At 42.7% G+C, this 23,402-nt stretch overlaps 2 protein-coding genes and 1 long non-coding RNA gene across 3 annotated transcripts; 1 reads left to right on the plus strand and 2 right to left on the minus strand.

Moving 5' to 3' along the window:
- Window positions 1–4,849: 4,849 nt before the first annotated feature.
- On the minus strand, window positions 4,850–9,974 carry LOC123502543 (neuroguidin-like). The gene is made up of 7 exons (XM_045251661.1): window positions 9,815–9,974; window positions 9,494–9,637; window positions 8,575–8,689; window positions 7,760–8,041; window positions 7,134–7,299; window positions 6,542–6,762; window positions 4,850–5,074 (listed from the first exon to the last, which is right to left on the minus strand). The coding sequence occupies exons 1-7, from the start codon at window positions 9,833–9,835 to the stop codon at window positions 5,049–5,051; spliced, it is 975 nt and encodes a 324-aa protein (XP_045107596.1). The 5' UTR covers window positions 9,836–9,974; the 3' UTR covers window positions 4,850–5,048.
- A 2,347-nt stretch (window positions 9,975–12,321) lies between these two features.
- On the minus strand, window positions 12,322–15,573 carry LOC123502544. The gene is made up of 3 exons (XR_006674161.1): window positions 15,435–15,573; window positions 12,609–12,836; window positions 12,322–12,380 (listed from the first exon to the last, which is right to left on the minus strand). It is a non-coding gene; the product is annotated as an uncharacterized LOC123502544 (long non-coding RNA).
- LOC123502541 (actin-binding protein IPP-like) lies at window positions 12,668–23,221 on the plus strand. The gene is given in 9 exon segments (XM_045251660.1): window positions 12,668–12,859; window positions 13,200–13,344; window positions 14,434–14,572; window positions 15,450–15,615; window positions 16,201–16,681; window positions 16,684–16,864; window positions 17,099–17,339; window positions 18,076–18,204; window positions 18,409–23,221. Coding segments are annotated over 9 exon segments (1,779 nt in total). The 3' UTR covers window positions 18,514–23,221.
- The last annotated feature ends 181 nt before the right edge of the window (window positions 23,222–23,402 follow it).

Consider the following 23,402-nt stretch of genomic DNA (forward strand, 5'->3'; position numbering starts at 1 on the left):
ATACCGTAGGATCGCTTTTACATACCTTTCTCTAAAAGTGGTCCAACCCATGTCTCCCCTAAGACCCTCTACTGCTGCATATCTAGGTGCATTAAGTGCCATTCTTGCAACTCTATTCTGCCCTATTTCTAACTTTTCTAGTTCACTTTCATTCCATGCAGTCACATCCATACCATACATGATGCTCGGAACAGCCACGCTCTTCCAAACTTCTCGCAGCACGTCATATTTACTCGCTCTCATCCTTGCTGTACTTCCTAGCCGACCTACCCACTGACTCACCATGCCTATCTTCTCATTCTTTGTCTTCACGCAGCCAACCGGACTCATCCACATCCCCAGGTACTTGTATTCATCTGTCTGTTGCATCTCGTTCTCACCTAGTCTCCACACTGAATTCCTCTCATCCTCTGACCCATTCACAACCATTACCTTGCTCTTTTCACTGCTAAACCTCACTCCAAAGTCTCTTCCATACCCATCTACAACATCAAGCAAACTCTGAAGCTCTTCTGCCGACTCACTCATAACATCATCTGCATACAAGAGCACACATAATCTTATCATTCCCCACATTTACACCTGCATTCATTCTCCTCAATCTAGCAGCCAGTTTTTCTGTATATAAGCTAAAGTGGGTTGGTGATAATATGCAACCCTGCCTAACTCCTCTTTCACTCATCACCCAGTCTGTCTCTACCGCCCCGCTGCCCTTGACACGAACGGCGACACGATCAAGTCGCCCCTCCAGATTGCTGCTCACTGTAACGGTGAACCAAGGCTCGCGGGTCACATGCGACCCGACAAATGTTGGTCAATTTGAAAGAGAAAATCAACAATCAAAACTATAAATAATATTGTGGGCATTTTTTATTCTTCCTGCAGGTGTGCATATATGCGTGGGAGAGTGACTTTCTTTACCTAAAAACTTCGATTTTCTCTTTTAAATATCCATTATTTTCGGCTAATATACTACGTGGCCCTATAAAATTGCGATTTTTTTTTTTTTTTTTTTTTTTTAAGGTGGCCCTTACATTGAAAAGTTTGCCCACCCCTGCTGTAGCCCATGGTCAAGTCAGGTCAGGTCACTCCAGGGTTGAGATGGTAATAAAGTGGAGGGGTACAGCCAAGGCCCAAATTATCAAGTACTAGTTTGACTATAGGCAAACACAAACACAACCATTCCCTTCAGATAGTTCCGTCATCGTCATCCTCTTTAGTTGTTCACTAACTACACGACATATTACTATATTTGATCAGAAACTTATTAGCTTTCACCCTCCCGGCCCCTTCCTCCACACACACACACACACTTATAAATAGTTTGCCTGTTAACGCATTATCATCCCTTTCTTGGAACTTGAAATATTTAAGTAAATTGATAAATAACTAGCAAACAATCGACTGGTTGACGCAGCACAATCCCGAAGATCAAACTACACACTCTTCAACGACCTGCTGAACAATAACATGAAACTTAAATACCTATAATTAAGATTTTTTTTTTTTCATATTTGATTGTTAAAGATTATAAGCAAAAAAATTGTGATAAAAGATGAACAAACCACCAATTACCTAACGGCGTAATAATGATAAAATGATCTACGTGTTTACTTCTTACGATATTCATGAAGCTATAATTCCACACTTACACTCAAGGAAGTTTACGAGATCGAGCTACCAGTATCCTACACATCTAGCAATATTACACAAATTACTAGCCTGTGGAGTGCACGCAGCGCCGCTCACGCACACAAATCCTTTCTCGCCCACGTATCAAAGGCAACTGCGGAGCAGTCTGATTTCTCTGCCTCCTTGACTTCCTTCTCCTCTTCCGATAGTCCACCTGTTTCCTTGATTGCCATTAGTTTTGTTTTCGTGTTTCCTCTTCCACCTTTTGTTTTCCTTATGCTAATTTTTCCCTTGTTCTACCCTCTTCCTTTTCTTCCCTCTCTCTCTTCTCAGTATCACATGTGGATAAGTTACGAATTTACATCTCGGTGTGTTTTGTTCGCTGATTTACCTTTGACACATCTGTAATGATCGTCGCGGGTGATTCATGAAGCAGGCTTTACGAGCTATAGTTAAGGAACGTGGCAGAGGCAGTATCTCTTGCTGTCTTCTCTTGACTTACTGTTGCTCATGGAGTGTATGATATTTCTTATCCCCAGTCCCCACCATTTGCCACCAGGTGTGACTCACTGATTCATGGCTTCATTGCTCAATACGTGCTGATGTCAATGGGGTTCGGTACTATTATCCACTGGTGAGTTGTGAAACTATCTAGTCTTAGAACTGATTGATGCTACCTTGTTTAATGTCTATACTAATGTACCACCATTGTTTGTTCCAACTTCCTTGAGACCGTCAAATATCTGCAATGTGTGTGACATGAAACTCTCTCTCTCTCTCTCTCTCTCTCTCTCCGTGAAACAATTTGCAACCTTTTGTGTGAAATACTTTTTCCAGCGACCCGAGTTTGTTAATGACATAACATTCAAAATTTCGTCATCTTTTTATATATCTAACACATTTTCAGTCACTATATCAAGTTAGCCTTGATCTAAGGAAGCCGGTTTTCAAATACTGTATATCACTACAGTGACAACCTTTAAAAAATATTGTGGATAGAAATAAGTTTACAAAGTCATCCATGTAACTCAACACATCCAGTTCACACTGGAGCATTCTGAACACGGCCTGAACACCCCAGTACACCACACACCTGTGCACCAGTCAACTCTGTGCAAATGTAACAACTGTCTTGTATGTGAGCTGAACATTTGTTACCAGTTGCTGGGATGTTGGTTCCTCTGCAAGAGGGGAAATGTTACTGTGCGCCCTCATGTTGTGTCTGGGTGTGTACAAGAACAAGAAAAGTTAAATATAAAGAATGACAAATTACAGGATTCATTTGGCACTCCAGATACAATGTTACCTAAAAATGTTGGGAGTTTCAGATAGTTACTTTTCCTTCACCTTTTGTCACGCACAGCAGTGCATTGGTACCAAGGCACATGTGTCATGTGTCAGCCTCCATCCCTCCCTCCCACTGCAGGCCAGGTGGGGCTTTTGATTATCAGGCATGGATGAAGTGTGATTTGATGACAGGATAACAACATTCTAGTTCTGGCTAACAGGAGCCACATAGCACAATGTATGGACTGATGAGAGATTTGTTGCTAATGATAATTCTCTAAGGAAAGTGAAACCACCTATGTACCATTGAGAAGAGGTACAGCACTACCATGCATACACTGTTTTGTAGGAATGTGTAAGTTAATGGTGAAGAAACCTCTAACCTAAAGACAAGCTGGCTGGACTGTTTTGCATTCAGGAATGTGATTAAATTTGGCACAATAAGAGTGAGTTGCATTACCATTCCATGTCTGTATAACTGTTTCCAAGGGTCGCGTTTTGCCATCGGTTTGTCTATGGAGATTTTTTGTGCTTTGTTTGTAAATACTGCAACTTTAAAGTCCCTTTCATGATAACTGTAAGTATAGTATTACAGTGATGTATGTTTTATTGCCTGTATATACTGTAATACCAAGCCTGCTATTTCCCAAAGCAAGTACCCAAAGCAGTGATGACAACACCAAGACAGCCTACCTATCAGCACCCTCATATTTATGGCACTTCAGTAATTTACCACTTTAAACATAAAACAAGAAAAGGTTGTCAACTTCTTCAGGCAGAACCAAGAAAACACCCTTGAAATCACCACAGAACCCTTACAATGTTACCAGAACCACGAAAAACACCTTTGAATCTAATAATTTGACTAAACATTTTGAAACAAGTCACAATAATAAACATTTTAGGAATATATAGCACAAAAATCAATGAATGAACAAATAAATAAATAAATAAATAAATAGTGGCAATACCCTCTTAGTACTACTTCTAATATTACTGATGTTAGTTATTTCTATGGTCTGTTTGTTAGTAATACTGTTAGAAATACACACATACATACATACAAACATACGCACATACATACATACATACGCCAGTTGGAGTTTTTGTATGTTGTGAACTGGAGTAATGAAAAGTTTAAGACGTAAGGTTGAATATTGAATAACATGTTCTATATTTTGTCTTATCTTAAAACTTTTATGTCAATTTACTTTTGTTTTCCTTGTTTTTTTTTTCTTTGATTAAAAAAATGGATCTTAACACTGATATTCAAATCTTGATTTTTTTCTTTTCTTTCAGTTACAAGTCTCTCTCTCTCTCTCTCTCTCTCTGTTAATTTCACTTTTATTGCATTAATTTAACTATGTATTTATTTCTTTTTATTTCTATCTTATTTTTTATCTCAGTAACTTTTCTCTTCTTCCATTTTTATTCTAGTGTGTTGTGTTTCCTTTCTTCCCTTTATCCTTTATCTCCTTCCTTTTCCCTCAATCCCTAAAAATGTTTCTCTCTCTAAACAACAATACCCATACAAAAGTCCCCATAACCTAACCTAACCATACACAGCCTTCCATACACACATCACACACAGCCTTCCATAAACACAAAACCATACACAGCCTTCCATACACACAATTTCATACACAGCCTTCCATACACACAACACTATACACAGCCTTCCATACACACAACACTATACACAGCCTTCCATACACACAATATCATACACAGCCTTTCATAAACACAAAACCATACACTGCCCTCCATACACACAAAACCATACACTGCCCTCCATACACACAACACCATACACAGCCTTTCATACACACAAACTCCTTTCCTTTCATAATAATAGGTAAAAACAAACACATTTCTTTTTTTCACAAGATATAACAAAACAACCAGGAACAAGAAAAAATTAAATAAAATATACAAAAAAAAATATTTATTTGACCAAACTCTTACAAATACACACACACACATACACATAAACACACATTTTTCTCTCTCTCTCTCTGACACACCATACCCTACAGCTACAGCCCAAGCTACACCCTTACCTAACACACATATGCACGTACACATGCAGGCAAGCAGGCAGGCAATGGGACACCTCCTTGAAACCTCTGCTAGTGTTTTCTTCTCTTCTTGAACCCTGTGTAGGAGAAATAATAGATTACAAGAAAGAAAATAAGAAAAACAAATCTGGAAGAAAAAAAAAAAAAAAAAAAAAAAAAAAAAAAAAAAAAAAGGGAGAATGTACTAGTAAAAATAAATGAATAAGATAAAGCATTAACAATAAAAATAAATCAACAAAAACACCTATCTTAACCTTCAAAATATAAGAAAACACAAAACAAAAAAGAAAACATGAGCAGAAACAAATGAATAAAAAAGCATAAAAAAAAAAAACTACGTAATGTAAAGTAGAAATCATATCAGTCTGTCAAAAGAACCATCAAACTACCCTTAAAAACCCATGTTACTGAAACAAGAGCCTTTTCAAAACATAGGTCATGTGGCCACTATTTTTCAAAGTCCACACAGATGACAAAACTTTTTCGGAAGAGTTTTTATGCTAGAACCATCAAACTATTTTTAAAAACCCATGTGACCAAAACAAGAGTCTTTTTGAAAATATATGTTACGTGGCCTCTATTTTTTAATGTCCACAGAAATAATAAAATTTATCCATAAGAGTGTCTTTCCTATTGATAAGGTTGAAATCATGTTAATCTGTCAATGGAACCATGAGACTAACCTTAAAAAAACATAAAACTGAAATAAGAGTCTTCTTAAAATATAGCTGGCACATCAAACCTCCCTTAAAAACCCATGTGACTGAATCAAGTCTTTTTAAAATATAGATTATGTTGCCACGATTTTTAAAGTTCATAGATATGAAGAGCTTGGTTCATATGAGTGTTTTTGCTATATATACTGTTGAACCTCAATAACTTGGATTTAGTGATAAGTTGGACTCTGACCAACCCAGGGACGAAAATCTGAGTTGAACTTCTTGACCAGATTTTTTTTCAATTTTTTTTTTTTTTTTTTCATTTTCCTGTATTTCATTTTCTATTGACATTATAAAAAATCTAATTCCAATTCAAAATTGAATTTTAGTTGTATTTTAGAATGATACCAAACAAAAGTCAGTCAAGAGTTTATACTGATTTTGTAAACATTTTTGAACTCAGGCTATGATGCAACTGCACGAGACATTTAAAAGTGGCTGCCTGGGAAGGGTATTTAATTATCAATAAGTAAACAACACCATCTGGTAATTTAAGGTCTGAAGGTTTCGGACAGACAATTGTTATCCCAAAATTTTAAATCCCCCCAAAAAATAAATATATAAATCCTGCACTTTTTTTTTTTTTTCTTTTTAGTGTGCATGGATGGGGGGGATTCGTATGAGTCAGACATTCACGTTTGACGGACTATCCTTTCCCCCCTAACAGTCTGAGTTACCAAGGGTCAATAGTACCCACCTTTCCTCACTTTAAAAAAAAATGAGAGAGAGAGAGAGAGAGAGAGAGAGAGAGAGAGAGAGAAAAAAAATAAATGAATAAAAAAAAAATAATAAACAAAACAAAAACACAACCACCTAAACACCCACCTTTCTTCCCCCTTACCCCTTTCTTCCCCTTCTTCCCTTTGGAGCCTCCCGTCTTCATCCTCTTTGCGGCCGGCTCCTCTGTGGCGGCAGACTCATGCAGCGGATCAAGGGAGGTGAAGCCAAGAATTTCACCCCCCATAGTGCCCAGGGTGGTGATCTGACGGTGGGCAGCTCTTTCCTTCTTGGTGAGCTGCTTGCGGATCATGTTGGCCTCCTCGTACCTGTGGGAAATGAGGGGGGTGGGTGTGAGGTGTGATAGGGGTGTGGTGTATGGAGTGGGTGTGTATAGGTATGTGGAGATGTGTAGAGGGAGTGTGTGAAGGGGTGTGGAGAGGGTGTGTATGGGGGTGTTTATGGGTGTGAAGGGGAGTATGTGGGGGTGTGTAGAGGGTGTGTGGAAGGGGTGTGTATGGGTGAGTGTGGGTGTGTGTAGTATGTATGGGAGTTGAAGGAGGGTATAACTGTGTATGAGAAGGAAAGGAAAAGAAAAAAGAAAAGAAAAGAGACAAGAGAAGAAAAGAAAAGAAAAGAAAAGAAAAGAAAAGAAAACAAAACAAAAAGCCAGGCCAACACCAAGCCAGGCCACACTCACTCCTCCAGCTCCCTGCGTTTCCTGATGGCCTTCTGCTTGAGGACGTCCTGATTGTACACCACCTCCGGGTCCTCGGTGAGCCCCTCGATGGCGTCCCTCAGGGTGCTGGAGTACAGGGCATCGCGCCGCACCCTATCCTTGGCACGCTCCTTTCCGTCCTCTAAGTCTGGTGATAGAGAGGATGTGTCTGGGTTTTATCTTTACTATAATGTTGTTTTTTTAGTATCTCGTAGTTTTTCTATGGTATTATTGCTGTACTGCATGTAATGGCTACCATAACCTAACCTGACCTAACCTAACCCAACCCATTCTAGCCCACTCTGGCATAACCTAACCCAATTCTAACCTACCCTAACCTAACCTTAAATAGAGCAACAATAACCTAACCTAACCTAACCTAACCCAACCCAACCCAACCTAATCTATCCTATCCTAGTTTGACCTAACCTAACCTAACTTAGAAAAAAAAAATAAATAAATAAATAAATAAAAATATAATTAAATAAAATAAATAAAATAGATACATAAATAATGTACAAAATATACATAAAAGAAATATAACAACACCAAATCTAACCCAACCCAACCCAACCCAACCCAACTCAATCTCAAACCGCAACATTTACCATATTTCATCTGCGAGATCTTGGGAGCCTTATAAATCTTCCCATCATCACTATCATCACCATCCTTCTTCTTCTTCTTCTTGCCACCCTGCTCCTCCTCCTCCTCATCCTCCTCCTCTGAAGTTGACCCGATGTTGTCCAGGTCACCCTTGAGTCGCGAGGGGTCGTCAGCGCTGACCTCCCCTTCGGTGGCTGCCTTGACGTGTTTGTCCAGCTGATACTTGAGTTTGTCCTCCAGTGGCCGCAGTCTTTCAAGCACCACTCGTAATTCAACTAACCGGTCTGAGAGGGAAGGTTAGGTCACATTTTTATTGCTATTTTCTTTTTCTTTTGGACTTTTCTTTTTTTCATTATTTCATCTTTTTACTGCCAGACTTTCTTTATCTTCTTTATCTTTTCATTACTCCTTGAGAAGTTATGTTGTGTGTGTGTTCATTCATCTATTTACTACTAGACATTATAATTTCTTTTTATTACTGGCTGAGATGTTCTATTATGTGTGTTATGTAATCCTTTTATTACTAAGCATTATCATTCATTCTTCATTATTCTTAGTGATATCAAATTAGGTAGATGGAAAAGTGGTACAATAAACAAAAGAAAAAAAATTATAAAGGAAAACACACGGGATATACAAGATCAAATAAAACTCTCTCTCTCTCTACTCATTCCAAGACATTCATTTTTCTTCCAAGTACAATCCTAATACACTTAAAATTTCTCACTTATCTTGGTATGGAAGTAAGTTTAATAGTAGATATGTAAACTAAACTAACTAACTAACTAACTCACTCTCACTCTCTCTCTCAGCTTACCTACATTAGCGCTTCCCTCAATCTTGCTCCCCTTCAGCTTAGTGAGTGTGACATGGGTAAGGTTGGCTAGATAGGAAAGGAAGGTCTGGTTCTTCAGCTCCAGCAAACTGATGCCCTGAAAGACAAGTTCTTCTTCATTAAAACTCAACACAATGCAGTCACGGAGGTAATGGTAAACTCTGGAACTCCCTGCCTGCTTCTCTATTTCCAGCTTCCTATTAACTTCATTTAGGAGGGAAGTTTCAAAACATTTACCCCTTCTTTAGGCTAACTCTCTCAGGCCTTTGTAAGAGAGGACTGGCCAAGGGCAACAAAAATGTAAAGCAAAAAAAAAGCCCACTCAGTTGCCGACAGAATTAGCCAAAGGGCAGGAACAAATATCTTGTGAACCTCCCTCTTGAATGAAGTCAAGTAATGGGAAGTTGGACCTGTAAGGGGACTGGCAAGTAAGTGGGCCTTTTCTTCTGTTTTACTTTGCCCTTAGCCAGGTTTCCACTCTTACATTAAAACATTATGTCATTGTCTTGCTTAAATTAACCAAAACACACAAGCGGTTCTTCCTTTGTGACTTATCAAAACTCTGCCGATGATTAGACAAGCCAAGCGTCTACAGAAAAAAATACATATATAAAAACCAATGAAATAAAAAAAAATAGATAAAAACTAAATAAAAAAATACAAGTAAATAAAAATAATGATAGCAATAAAACAAACAAAAAAATTAGAAAAACTAAATAATTATTAATAACAAAATCAAAACAATAAAATAAAAAATAACAAAATTAATAAACACCACCACCAAACACCACCAATCAGTGCAAGAGACATTAGAAGGTCCAAACACACAGACAGACAGACCTTAGTGGTGGGACATGGCCATCAGTAGAAAGCCCAAAAACACAGACAGACAGAGACAGACCTTGGCAGTGGGGAGGTGGCCGTCCTTGATGCGCTGGGCCAGGGTGTCTAGGGCGGCCTGGGCTTGCTGCAGGCTGGCAGTCAAGTCCCCCAGGAGAGCCACGCCCCTAGGCAGGTCCGAGGCGATGGTGGCGCTGGTGTCATCCTGTGAGAGAAGAGAAAAAAAGATAGAATGTGAAAGAAAGGAAAGACAGAAAAATGATACAAGGAATTCAGCAGAGAGAGAGAGAGAGAGAGAGAGAGAGAGAGAGAGAGATAGGTAAACACAAGGCACTTCTAACATATTGCAAACTAAGGCCATTCAACTCTCTCCTTGACTCACCTCCTTGCTTCCCTCAGTCATGTCGCCGTGCTTCTGCCCTCCGAGTCACGGGAAGGTCAGTAATAGGTCACAAAGGTCACAAATTACGTCGTCACAAGCACCTCGACCTCCACCACCGCTGCACGTGTTGTTGTGTTCGTGTTGCGTTTCTGTTCGAGCGAGGAACGGCATTACAATTAACCCCAAAATGCTCCATCTCTCCTCGAACACATACATTGATATTAATGAACAAATAAAAAAATTATAAAAATAATATTAAACATTATTTATAAATTACAATTGCTAAACGTGGGAGTACTAAATATATTCAAGGGAAAGCGAGTCAGACGCTATCCCCAAAATGCTTCGCTTCTCCTCGAACACAGAGATTGATACTAATGAAGAAAAAATTATAGAACAAATAATATCAAGCATTATTTACAAATGAAAATTATTAAACTGGGAATACTGGATATATTCAAAGGAAAGCGAGTTGGTAGTATGACAGCTTGCATTGTTATTCCCTTTCCTCATTGCACATCCTTAAAGATTTATGTAACTCCATAATCAATTGAGAAAACTGAGTAAATAAGAATGATAAAAAGAGGATAACAAAACCTGATAACAAAAAGTAGCATCTGGAGTCTTTAAACATTACTTTTGACAATTTTCATTCAATTTAGTGTAAAGTGACCTATTCAGCATATTTCCATAAATCTTTCCCTTATCATGTATCTCCCAGGGCCACTGAAATCCAGTAATTGAATGGATACTTCAGAAAACAATGGAAAGGAAGGGGTATGATTAATCAAGGTGAACGAAACTTAATGGGAAAATAGAGCGTTTAGTCTTTAAACATTTATATTACCCATTTCCACTTGGTCCAGCGAAAACTAATTCATTTGACATATTTCCAAGTATCTTAACCTCATCATACATCATCTAGGGCTCTTGAAACAATATAATCAATCAAGGAAAGAGGAAACAAAGAGGAGGAAACGTCAGAGACAAACAAAACCGATGACAGACAGAGGCGCTTATCCTTTAAAACACTAATATTTTCAATTCCCACTTAGATTACCGAAATATGACGCACGTGAAGTATTTCTATTGATATTCTCTTCGTAATATATCCTCACGGGCCCCTCAAATCCCATAATTAATGGAGAAAAGGGGAAAACAAATAGAGAAAGGAGCATGAGAGCGAACAAAAACAAACTTCTGGTAACCTTCTTGTCGTCTGCTTCCCCATCACGCCATTTTCAAGACACGCCGTATTTTGCACATTTTTTACCCTTTCTAGTCTACAGGAAACATTCAGGTGGAGAGTAAGTATAGCTGAGGGGAGGAGGGACCTGTGGGATGCCGTTATTAAGCTACAAATGGTGTGTTAGTGGCGGAAAAGCCGTGAAATGAGGGAGGAAACGAGAGAACTGTCATTGGATCTGGGTGAAAATTGGGTCAGATTGGCTTGTTATGTTGTTTGGAGGGGTAAAGAGCCTTGTGCTACCACGTGGGCAGGTGACAACAGCAGCAGGCGTCATTGGAGTAGAGGAAAATATATTGAGTTTACCTGAAAAAAAAACAAGAAATACATAAAGGAAACGAGAGAAAGTTCTTTTGTCACTTATATTTAATTACAGGTATATTTAATCATATCTAACCCTTATATTGATACAGGGAGAGGTAACAGCAACATCAGGTGTGAGGGGGAGGAAGAATATACCTGTAATATAGTTGGAAAAGGTCAAATTAGTGTGTATAGTAGAAGGAGCAGTTCTTTTGTCCTTTGTAATCATTCTAATCTTTTTTTATTGTTCCTGTATCTTATCTTAACACGTGGGCAGGTGGTAGAAGCAGCAGGTGTGAGGAGAGGAAGGGAATGTACCTGGATTTTACTTGGGAAATGTCAGATTAATGCATTGAACAAGGGAGAATATTCTTTTGTCATTTTGTACTTAATTGTAATGAGTTTTGGTGCTTTCCAGCCCTTACCAAAATTATGAAGCACACACACACACACACACACACACACACACACACACACACACACACACACACACACACACACACACACACACACACACACAAAGAGAGAGAGAGAGAGAGAGGGGATATAATAACATGTGTACAGGTAACAAGAGCAGGAGGTAGAAGGGAGAACAATAACTTAAATAAATAGATAAAGGCACAAAGAAAAACAAAAACAAAAAAAGAAAGAAAAGAATTGATACATGCATTATTAAAACAACACACCGCGTAGTATAGTGGTTAGCACGCTCAACTCACAATTGAGAGGGCTCGGATTCAAATCCCGGGAAGCAGCGAGACAAATGGGCTCTTAATGTGTAGCCCCTGTTCACCTAGCTGTAAATACGTACAGGATGTAACTCAAGGGGTTGTGGCCTCGCTTTCCCGGTGTGTGGAGTGTGATGTGGTCTCAATCCTACCCAAAGATCAGTCTATGAGCTCTGAGCTCGCTCCGTAATGAGGAAGACTGGTTGGGTGACCAGCAGACGACTGTGGTGAATTACTGTATGCCTTCATCTCACCACCACCACCTCTTCCTTCACTGTCTCCTGCAGGACTGGAAGGTTGTGAATAAGGAAAAAAGACAAAATATATACATGGATACACTAAAACAACTCAAAAACATTACCATACAATAAAATGTCTCAAAACAACACCATTTACCTTCATTTCATCAGCACCTCCTCCTTCACCACCTTCTCCAGGACTGGAAGGCTGTGAATAAAGAAAAAGACAAAAAAAACCACACCACATGCACTACAACAACTCAAAAAACACCATTTACCTTCACTTCACCAGCACACCTCCTTCACCCCTCCTACAGGATTGAAAGGCTGTGTGAGGATGGCGGCCTGCGTGGGGGTCCTTCCGCCACCTGCCCAGGGAGCGCCGCCGCCTACGTCCTCCCTGGTGAGCGACACACACCGCTATGCCTGCAAGTCCTACGCCAACAAGCTCCTGCAGAACCTGTGTGCGCTATGGCATTCCCAGCACTTCTGTGATGTCGAGATATCTGCCGGGGGATTTGTGGTGAAGGTGAGAAGGGGGCAGGTGGGAGTATGGGTGGGGAGGATGTGGGGAAGGAGGAGATGGAGATGGAGGAGGAGGAAAGTCTGAGTGGGGAGAAGATGGGGGGAGAGGGAGTATATGGGTTGCGAGGAAATGGGGGAAGAGGAGAGTGTGGGTGGGAAGGAGATGGGGGGAATGAGGAGAGTGTGGGTGGGTAGGAGGTGGAAGAGGATGTGAGGGAGGAGTGTGAGGAGAGGAAGAGGAGGGAGTAATGGTGAGGAGAGTGTTTTGGGGAGATAAGGAGATAGGGAGGTGTGAGGAGAGGAAAGAACCTAGCCTAACCTAAAATTCCTCTTCCTCTTCTCAGGCTCATCGGGCAGTGCTCTCGGCAGGAAGCGCATATTTTCAAGCCATGTTCACCGGTGGCTTGGCGGAGGAGACCCAGACCTTAGTGGAGATTAAGTCCATCGCCCACAGCATCATGTCTCAGCTTATCAACTTTATCTATACCGGTGAGCCACTTTTTTTTTTATTTATTTACTTATTTATTTATTTATTTATTCTTTTCTCACTCTCTTTCTTGTTTTGTTACCCAGACTACCAGTAAGCCAGTCTTTATTATTTATTTATTTTATTTACTTATTTTTTCTTTTCTCATATTTTTTTTTTTTTTTTACCCAGACTACTGGTAAGCCACTTTTTTTTTTTTTTTTTCTCTCATATTTTTTACCCAGACCTCAGTGGAGATTAAGTCCATTGCCCACTTTATCATGTCTCAGCTTATCAACTTTATCTATACTGATACCTAAGCCAGTTTGTTTTATTCTTTTTGTTTTTTTCTTTTTCTTTTTTCTCTCTCAATCCTTCTTTCCTTTTGTTTTACCGAGTGACACTGTAAGGAAATTGATAACTGGGATGAATATATGTTTTGATATGAATGAAGAAAGGTCAGCTTGTCTTATTTATTTTTCTTTTCTTTTTTTCATTTTTTTGTCTTGTTTCAATTTTTTCATTCATTTTGTCTCTCCCTTCATTTTGTCTTTCCATCTCTTCTCTTATTCCGTTCTTTTTCATTCTTTTTATTCCCATTCTTTTCTTTCTCATTCTTTTCTTTCTCATTTCTTTTTCATCCCATTTCTTTATTTCTCATTTCTTTCTCTCTCATTTTTATCTTCTCATCCCTTTCCTTTTATTCCTTTCTCTTTCATTTCTACCTTCAATTCCTTTCCTTTCATCCTCTCATTTCTATCTTCTCTTTTCTTCCACTCCCTTCTACCTATCCTCTCTTTTATCCCTTTTATCCACATTCCTTCACTTACTCCACCCCCTCCACTATATTTCTCCTCCTCTCTTTTTTCCACATTCGACATCATTATTATCTTCTTTCTTCCACATTTTCTCCAGTTCTCTATCTCACCACATCATTCCTCCACTCACTCCACATTTTTCCTCCACTTACTCCACCCCTGCACTATTTTTCTCCTCTCACACTTTCCTCATTCCCCCATTGACATCATTATTATTCTCCTCCTTCCACATTTTCTCCACTTCTCCACCTAACCAGTCATTCCTCCACTCACTCCACTCCTCCACCCTTACAGGAGACATTGAGATTACAGTGGAGAACGCACAGGAGTTGGTGGTGGCGGCGGACATGCTAGAAATCCACCATGTTGTCCACGTGGGTACCAACTTTCTCACCAAGGAGCTCCACCCCACTAATGCCCTGGGGATCTACAGGTATTGGTGACTCGTGTGGTGATGGGTGTGGTGAGTGTGGTGACTGATGTGGTGAAGATTGTGGTGGGTGTGGTGACTGGTGAGATGAAGATAGTGGTGACTGGTGTGGTGGGTGTGGTGACTGGTGTGGTGAGTGTGGTGACGAATGTGGTGAAGGGTGTTGAGTGTGGTGAAGGGAAGGGTGTGTAGTGGTGTTGGTGTTAGTGTAAGTGTGGTGGTTAGGTTAGGTTAAGTGAGGTGAGGTGAGGTGGTGATGATATAAGCACACACCTGCAATCTTTTTATATACCTGTCGTTCAGTATGTATCTCTTTCACACACCTGTTCTTCAGTTTACATCATTCATACACCTGTTTTTCACTCCTGTCTCAATACACATCTGTTTCACACCTGTTCTTCAATTTATATCTTTTTCACACTCACCTGTCTCTATTTACATGTCTTGCACACCTGTCCCCTTTACACACTTGTCTCTCAATATTCATCTCTCTCACATCTGTCTCTCAGTACTCTCTCACATATCTCTTCACCTTACTTCTCTCTCAAACACACCTGACTTTCATTGTAATTATCTTTCACACACCTGCCCCTCAAACACACACACACACACACACACACACACACACACACACACACACACACACACACACACACACACACACACACACACACACACAAACCTGTCCTTCACCTTACATCTCTCTCTCTCTCTCTCTCTCTCTCTCTCTCTCTCTCTCTCTCTCTCTCTCTCTCTCTCTCTCTCTCTCTCTCTCTCTCTCTCTCTCTCTCTCTCTCTCTCTTAAAACACCTCTCACACACCTGATAAAAAATTACATCTCTCTCTTTCTCACACACCTACACACCTGCCACTGTTTCAGGTTTGCTGATGCGCATCACCTGGTGGAGCTCCTGGAGGCGGCGAGGGACTACATCTTTGCAAACTTCTCGGAGGTGGTGATGGAGGACGAGTTTCTGGAGATCCCGAGAGACGTCTTGGTTCACATCCTTCAGTCAGAGTACCTTAGGATTGACTCAGAGTTCCAGGTTTGTCTTGGTGATTTGTGACTTGGAAGGATGTGGTGAGTGTGGTGGGTGTGGTGAGATCAGGGAAGGGTGTGAGGTGAAGGGAAGGATGTGGAGTGGTTGTAGTTTCTTCTGGTTTATGTAGAGGGGTTTTTTTTCTCTAGTTAATGACTTTCCAGTGTCTTTTTTCCTGTTATGTATCTTTCTCTAACTGTTAGCCACTTTTCTTTTTTCTTTTTCTTTCAGCCACATTTAAATATTGTATTAGGTGGAAATTGTAGTCTTTTCTTTTTTTTCTGTATTTTTCTTTCTTGCAGACATATAAAGATTTCATATACTGCTTCTAGTGTCCTGAATTGTCAAATATCATAATGAAGGGATTAACACATTTTTCCTTCAGGTGTTCTCACCAGCCATGCATCTTTTTTTTTTCGAAGTATCTTTCTTGTATCCTTCGTATCTCACACATATCTTAGTGTCATAAACTCACATTTTTTTCCCTTAGGTGTTCTCAGTAGTCATGCATCTTTTTTTTTTTCCTTATGTATCTTTCTTGATCTCACACATTTCTTCCAGTGTCGTAAACTATCACATATCTTCCCTCAGGTGTTCTCGGCGGCCATGCGTTGGATCGGGCAGGACATCACCATGCGGCGACGTTACGTGTTTGACATCTTGAACCAGGTGCGTCTGCCACTCATCCCCAGCAAGCTGCTCGAGAAGTCCATCAGCGACTGCAGTGACATCAGCCTGAAGGTGGCGCTGCGCAGCATACAAAAGGACCTGGCCAGCAAGCGAGGGAGTCTGGTGCCGCTGTATGTCCAACCAAGAATCTGCGCCCGGAAGAAGATTTATGTCATTGGCGGGTCAAAGCGGGAGTTGATAAGCTCGTGGACACGGTCAGAGTGCACCTTTGAGAGCGTGGAGTGCTTTGACACATACCGGAAGGAGTGGCAGAAGGTGTGCCCCATGGAGATCGGCCGCATCCTGCCCGGCATCTCGGTGCTCAACGGCCGGATCTATGTGGTGGGCGGGGAGCAGGAGTCGCAGATCCTGGCCAACGGGGAAGTGTACGACCCGCAGGAGGACGTTGGACCAACATTGCCTCCATGGTCATTCCCCGCTGCGAGTTCGGCCTCTGTGCACACGAGGGGTCACTCTACGCCTTTGGGGGATGGGTGGGGGAGGACATTGGTGGCTCCATAGAGAAGTACGACCCCGTGGCTGACGAGTGGAGGCTGGAATCAGACATGCCCGAGGCACGGTTCAGGTGAGAGAGAGAGAATGTGTTTACTCTCTGCAATATGAGAGGCTCCTTGCTGTGTGTTGATGCATGAATGGACTTTTAACAACATAAGACAGTGAGGGGAAGCTGCAACAAACCTCAAAACTACTTGAAACAAACCTATTTATTCACACATCCATAAATCTTCAATCTTTTATGAGAATACCCACAATCTTCACCCACCCTGCTGTTCCTCCTCACACCTGCCTTTCTCCACAGCATGGGTGTGGTGCAACATCAGGGGCTCATCTACATAGTGGGGGGCTGCACACACAGTCAGCGCCACCTCCATGACCTACTCTGCTACAACCCAGTGACGGGAGAGTGGCAGAATTTAGCCCCCATGCTGACGCCACGCAGCCAGATGGGTGTGGCGGTGCTGGATGGCTTCCTCTATGTGGTGGGCGGCACAAACAGACACACGGCGCTGACCTCGGTGGAAAGATACTCGTTTGAACAGGTGTGTGTGTGTGTGTGTGGTCGCCTGCTGGTCACCCAGCCAGTCTTCCCCATTACGGAGCGAGCTCAGAGCTCATAGATCGATCTTCGGGTAGGACTGAGACCACAACACACTCCACACACCGGGAAAGCGAGGCCACAACTCCTCGAGTTACATCCCGTACCTATTTACTGCTAGGTGAACAGGGGCTACACAATAAGAGGCTTGCCCATTTGCCTCGCCGCTTAGTGTGTGTGTGTGTGTTCTCTGTCTGTTTTTTAATCCCTTTAGTGCTATGATGTGTTTCCATATTCATTCTGCTTACTGTTTGGTGATTTTCTACAGCTTCAGAAACTCATGTGGGGGATTAGAAAAGTGAAGACTGTGGCCATTAATCCTCTGACCTCCATAGACCCTTCCTAGTGTAAATAAAATGATCTAATCGTACACAAATCTCATGGTAAAAATGTCTCAGTACTGAAGGGGTTGAATAATGATGTAGTTAGAAATTTTTTGTGTGGTGAGTGGAAAAATATATAATTATCTATAAACTATGATTAATATTAAGATGAAAGGCAAGAAGACATGGTTGAAATTTAAGGACAAAATCAAAATATCAAACAAAACTGCTGATGATGAATTAGTAAGGCTTTTTTTGGCATGAGTTGGAATATATGAACTAATAATGATAACAATAAATAATAGATAAATAATAATAAACTTCTCCCTCCTCCTCCTTCTCCTCCTGTGGCCACAGAACAAGTGGTTTGAGTGCCCACCCATGTCTGTGGGGCGCGCCAGTCCAGCTGTGGCAGCAACAAACTCGCTGCTGTATGTCATTGGCGGAGACCAGACCAGTGAGGTGAACGACTTCTACCGCGCACAGGTGAGTGAGTGAATGTGTGTGTGTGTGTGTGTGTGTGTGTGTGTGTGTGTAGGCAATGTTCCAATACCCCATACATTTCCAGAGCCTTCTATGCTCATCTGTATCTCCACCTTATCACCTTGTGTATGCATAGTAATTAACACCTGCATGTCTCCACAAGTACAGATGTGTCTTGTGTCTCACACCACCTTCATTGCTCCACAGGTGACCATCGCACACGTGGAGTACTTTGACCCCCACACTAACCGCTGGCTGGACTGCACCTCCCTACCAGAGAGTCGGTCTGAGGCAGGGGCAGTAGTGATCTGACCTCCCCCACCAGCCCTGCGCCGGCCCCAGCCCACCCGCAGAGGCCACCGCCCCCGTGACAGGGAGCAGCAGGGCCCAGAGTGTCTCGTGGTGAGAAAGAGAAGCATAAGTCGCCAGGCACACAGCCCACGCCAGCCTGCCTAGCACCACCCTCCCTCCAGCCCCACCCACACACTGGTGCTGACCATGCCCCACACAGCTCCCCCGATCCACCAGCATCACAGTAGTGCGTTTGTTAGCTCAGAGGAACCTGCCTCCACACCACCCAGTCCCAAGGTGAAATTCTTGAAAGGTCTCCTAAACAGGTCCGGCCTTCCCTGGCGAGGCTCACAGTCCTGCTGTGATGTCATCAAGGGGTTTCTCAGCAGGCACGACCTACTCAAGATTTTCTAGTTCTACAGGATCAGGGTTCACTTGGAGGTAGACATGATGGCTGGTCATAACAGTCGTCAGTCACTGGTGGAAGCTCAATGGTGTTTTCTGGGTAGCTCTGACCTTCACTCACTGCTTAGGTCAATCTGTAGGGGAGTCTGAGTCAATGTGACATTCACTTTGATACTCTGTGGTGCCAGAACCCAGTCTGGTGCACTTCTGACTGGTGGTTAGTGTGATGCTGGCCAGCAGTGTGTGGCCAGCAGTGTGGTGGCTGTGAGGGAGGGACGCTGTGTAATTGTGAATGTGTGGCTGTCTCCATCATTGGTGTCTCTGCAGAACAGGAATCTCATAGTATATTGCTTCTCAAAACTGAAACCAAAGAATTCCTTGAAAGACCCTCCATGCACATTTTGCTACTTTTATTGAGGCTTTTTGGCATGATTTTTAATTAGCTTCACAAAAAACTGAAAATTATTGAAGCTTCACTGTCATATCAAACCGAGGGAGTCAAAGGAGGGAGGGATGCACCACACAGCAGGGACAGCCTGGGCACACTGAACAGTGCAGCCTTGCATTGATCAGCTATCCAGGTGCCAGCAGCAGCAGCAGCAGCAGCATTATTGTTTACAATTTACCATTTTTTGCAGTACTATTCATGTTATTAAATCACCATCTAATATCCATTGCATTAGTCTGGTGCATCAGTACTTTGCACACCAACATGAAGGAATGTGTGGATGTTTGCTCCACACCACCGCTGTGGTGAGTGTGTGCAGGTCACAGTGCTGGAGTGGTGGGTGGCGCCACACCATGCCCAGGATGGCCACTGTGGCCTCCAGAGCCACAGCCACACTGTGCACCCCAGGAATACTGGACACATTCATGGCCCACACCTGGCCCTCGGCTCCACTGCCAGGAACGGTGGTGTGGCAGCCATGGCCCACTGGTGCCGCCTGGAGTGTATCCAGTGCAGTGGGAGTGTTGGGGCCACACAGACATGAGGGGTGGGGAGGGAGGGGTGGGTCCTTGGGGAAGGTAGGTAGTCCAGCTTGCATTGCTTGGTTGCGGCCTAGTAGTGACGGTGGTTAGGTGGTAGTGTAGTGCCAGCAGTCTTAGTTGAGGTGGATCAATTTTTAGCTTAATGCCAAAGGGTCTTTTGTATGATATTAAGAGGGTGCGCTGCACCTCATCTGACTTTTCTTGGTGTTTGTGAATGCCCAGCCTTAACTCAGTCCTGTTAAGGAATAGTAATATCTTTGTATCATTTCTATATTTCAAATTTGAAATGCAAGTTTCTCAAGCACTTGTATATACAAGTGTCCGTCATCGGGAGGCCGGACGGTGGCCGTGCCGGGACACCACCAGTGGCCCTCCCACATTACCCGCCTGCTTCCCGAGGGAGCAGCACTGCGGGTGGAGGGTGCCACTACCAGTGTGTAAAAAACATCCTCCCTTGGAGGTGCCAGAGTACCTAGTGGTGCTGAGGCGTCCCAGTGTCACTGCCAGCGTGGGGTGGCACTGGGGGCTGCACCACCCGCCGGCCTCCCTCTAGCTGTAGACACGTTAGGCTGTTGCTTTTTTCTGTGAGGAGTGAGTGGCGGTGGCGGCCGGTGAGTGGCCGCTGCGCCGATCTGCTTGTCATTGCCTTACACAGAGTATCCTGTGCTTTACCTGTACATACGGAGCTTGGTCAGGGCGTTGTGGGTGGCCATTCTTCACACTCTTGTCTGTGGCAGTGACTGGTTGTGCTGAGTGTGTGGAGGTGACAGGTTGTGGGTGTGGGAGGGACGTTATGTGAGAGTGTGTGAGAGAGAGTGTGTCCACGTATCATGGAAGAGTAAGAGTGTAATGGAACGGTGAGTGTTTGGTTTGTGATGGCGTTGGCAGTTGTGTTGGCTAATGCTTGGTGTTGCCTGAAGGTTTCTGTTGCTTGTATGTGATGTTTGTGCATTTTCTTAACAGTATTTTACATGCACACAGACAGACACAGACACAATGACACACACAACGCAGCTTTCTGTCCAGGATCTGTCTCACGAGTGCATGATGGCAACACACCCCACAGAGAAGCTGTAAGATGATTCACAAAATTATTAAAGACTCTCAAGAAACATTGAAAAAAAAAAAAAAGACATGAATCCACTGTAAATACTAACACTTGTCTGAACTGTGAAGTCACCAGGTTCAGCATTGTATTGGTTGAATGATCTCTCTCTTAGTTATTTCACTGTAGATAGAGCACTGGAGGGATGTAGGGAAGTGTGTAGGTGTCAGAGGAGCATGGTAGGGCATTGTAGAGGGCACACAGGGAGTCAGTGTGTGGTAAGGGCTTGGGAGAGTGTGGGGTGGAGGGGGTAGGGAAGCAGAGCTGCTTGGTTTGGTCTCCACAGCAGCAGCAGCAGCAGGGGGTTCACACAGCACTGTGGAGGAGCTGAGTCTACCTGAATGTCTAGCCTGAATTCATCCGTCGTAACCTTAATCAAATTGAGTCAGAGTTTCACCGTTGTTTTGTGGAGTGCCCCGCCGTGTGGAGACTCCAACCACGTCTTTGTTAAGTCCGTTTCATTGGAGTTGTATTCTATTTCAAGTGTTTTATATGTAGCATACATGAACTATATAATTATTTTATATATATTATATCATATGATACACCTATACCAAAAACACATAATTTTATATAAGTACACGAACAGGGTGGCAGGCAAGGGGTGAGGGGCGGGTGGCAGGTGTGTGGTGCCTCCACCCTTGATGCAGGCTGGGAAAGCCACTGCCCTGCATTCCGCCCCTGCCTTGCCTGCTTCTGTGCACCGCTCCCTCATTTGATGACGAACCATTCTGCTTTCATCCTCAAAAGATTACATTGATGCTTCATTTCATTCAACGATAACTTCTAACTTGAAAAAATAAAAAGTGTAATCTCTTGACCAGCACCTTTGCTTTGAGTGTGAGCCAGCCAGTGTGTTCAGTGACAACCAGCTTGCAGCAACGATGCTTCTGCTTCAGGCTCCTGCAGACTAGAGGGAACTAGACCTTTGGTTAGTCGTTGTAATTTCTTGCAATGGATCTCGCTCATCAAACGAGGGGAAGGTGTACAGTTATATTTTGTTTCCTATAAGACTATTGGTATGAATGAGCTTGGATGTGAGTTATATTTAAAACCATTATTACAAAATATTTATTTTTTAATTGGTAGTTTGTAGAGCTGAAGCAATTCAAGGTTTTTGTTTACCTCCTGTCCAGACTTATCTGTCGTGTTTTAGTATGTGATACTCTGCCATGCTTTACTGAGCATTTCATGATGCATTCCTTCAAGTGTCTGCTTGCCAGGTGTGTGTGTGTGTGTGCGTGTGTGTGTGTGTGCACTCCTGGGATGCAACAGCTATCGAGCATTTCTGATGTGTTCCTCGAGAGAGCAGCAAGCAGTGGTGTGTGCAGTGTCACAGGTCACTGCGCTGCCACAGCCTGCTGCGGCTGTCATGGGGAAGCAGGACACAGCACATGGCTGTGGGTTAGTGCGTGGTGTCCGGGGAGGTCCTGGTGTGCTGTGGCAGCCGGCCTGCCACACCTGCCTCTCCCACAGTGAGGTGTTGAGTCAAGGCTTGTCATGCATGTCCAGAAGTGTTTCACTTTAGTTTTCCTGCATTGAGTCACTATGTGGCAGTTTGCTTCCACAACATTATCTCAGAATATTGTACTCACCTCCAGGGCCGAAGGGTTGCTAGCAAGGCTTCACAGGTCCAGGCAGCTTGACAAGGTCTGACTGTCTGACCATCTGTGGGAGTACTAGTAGTGTTTGGTGTAGGCTGAGTCACTGGAGTAGTGTGAATGTTTGGTGAGGTTGTGTAGTACATTCTTGTGAGTGGTGGTGTGTGTAGCTCATGGCAAAGTGGAGAGCAGCAGCAGTCAGCTCCATCCTGACTTGTGGGACAGAGCAATGTGGCTTTTCAATCCAATACTCTTAATTTGATGTAGAATCTCCCCTCAAATTTGCTGATATGATATAATTACCAGAACATTAAATTAATGAAGGTACTAAATTATTGGAAGGAACATATTCACATCAGCAAGTGCATTCATTGTACATAGAGTTGAGCAGCAAGGTGACAGTAGCTCTAGCACAAAATCTGTGATGTCATTGAAGGTTTATGTTATTGTTAGCAAGTCAGTATTTCCCTGCATTGCTGTAATGGAAGATAGGTTTTACTGTTCAAATGTTAATGTTGAGAATCTACAAGTTCTGAAAGTTGAGGTGTTTGTGTGTTTTTATCTGCACTGTTAGTTGTGGAGGTGGACTTTGTATCTTGCTCAGTTCTCAAATAAAATGTAAATGTTAGCAAACACTTCTCATTCCCAGCACACCCTTCAACAACATCAATGGGTGTACCTCCTCACACCAATACCACTACCCACCACCACCAACCACTGCACTACCACTACTTCCCTGTTGCTACCTTGCCAGTACACACAAGCTACAAGTGCCAAGCTGCAGGGCTCTCATCACATACCTCTTGCCA

This window comes from Portunus trituberculatus, chromosome 12 (genome assembly GCF_017591435.1).
Source record: "Portunus trituberculatus isolate SZX2019 chromosome 12, ASM1759143v1, whole genome shotgun sequence".
NCBI lineage: Eukaryota > Metazoa > Arthropoda > Malacostraca > Decapoda > Portunidae > Portunus > Portunus trituberculatus.

What these genes read in the sequence shown, in the direction of transcription:
- LOC123502543 (XM_045251661.1), bottom strand. Translation starts at nt 9,835, where the DNA reads ATGACTGAGGGAAGCAAGGAG. An exon ending in TGACTGAGGGAAGCAAGGAG is followed by an intron (nt 9,638 to 9,814) that starts GTGAGTCAAGGA and finishes CTTCTCTCACAG; the next exon opens with GATGACACCAGCGCCACCAT. An exon ending in TGAGGGAAGCGCTAATGTAG is followed by an intron (nt 8,042 to 8,574) that starts GTAAGCTGAGAG and finishes CTTCCCTCTCAG; the next exon opens with ACCGGTTAGTTGAATTACGA.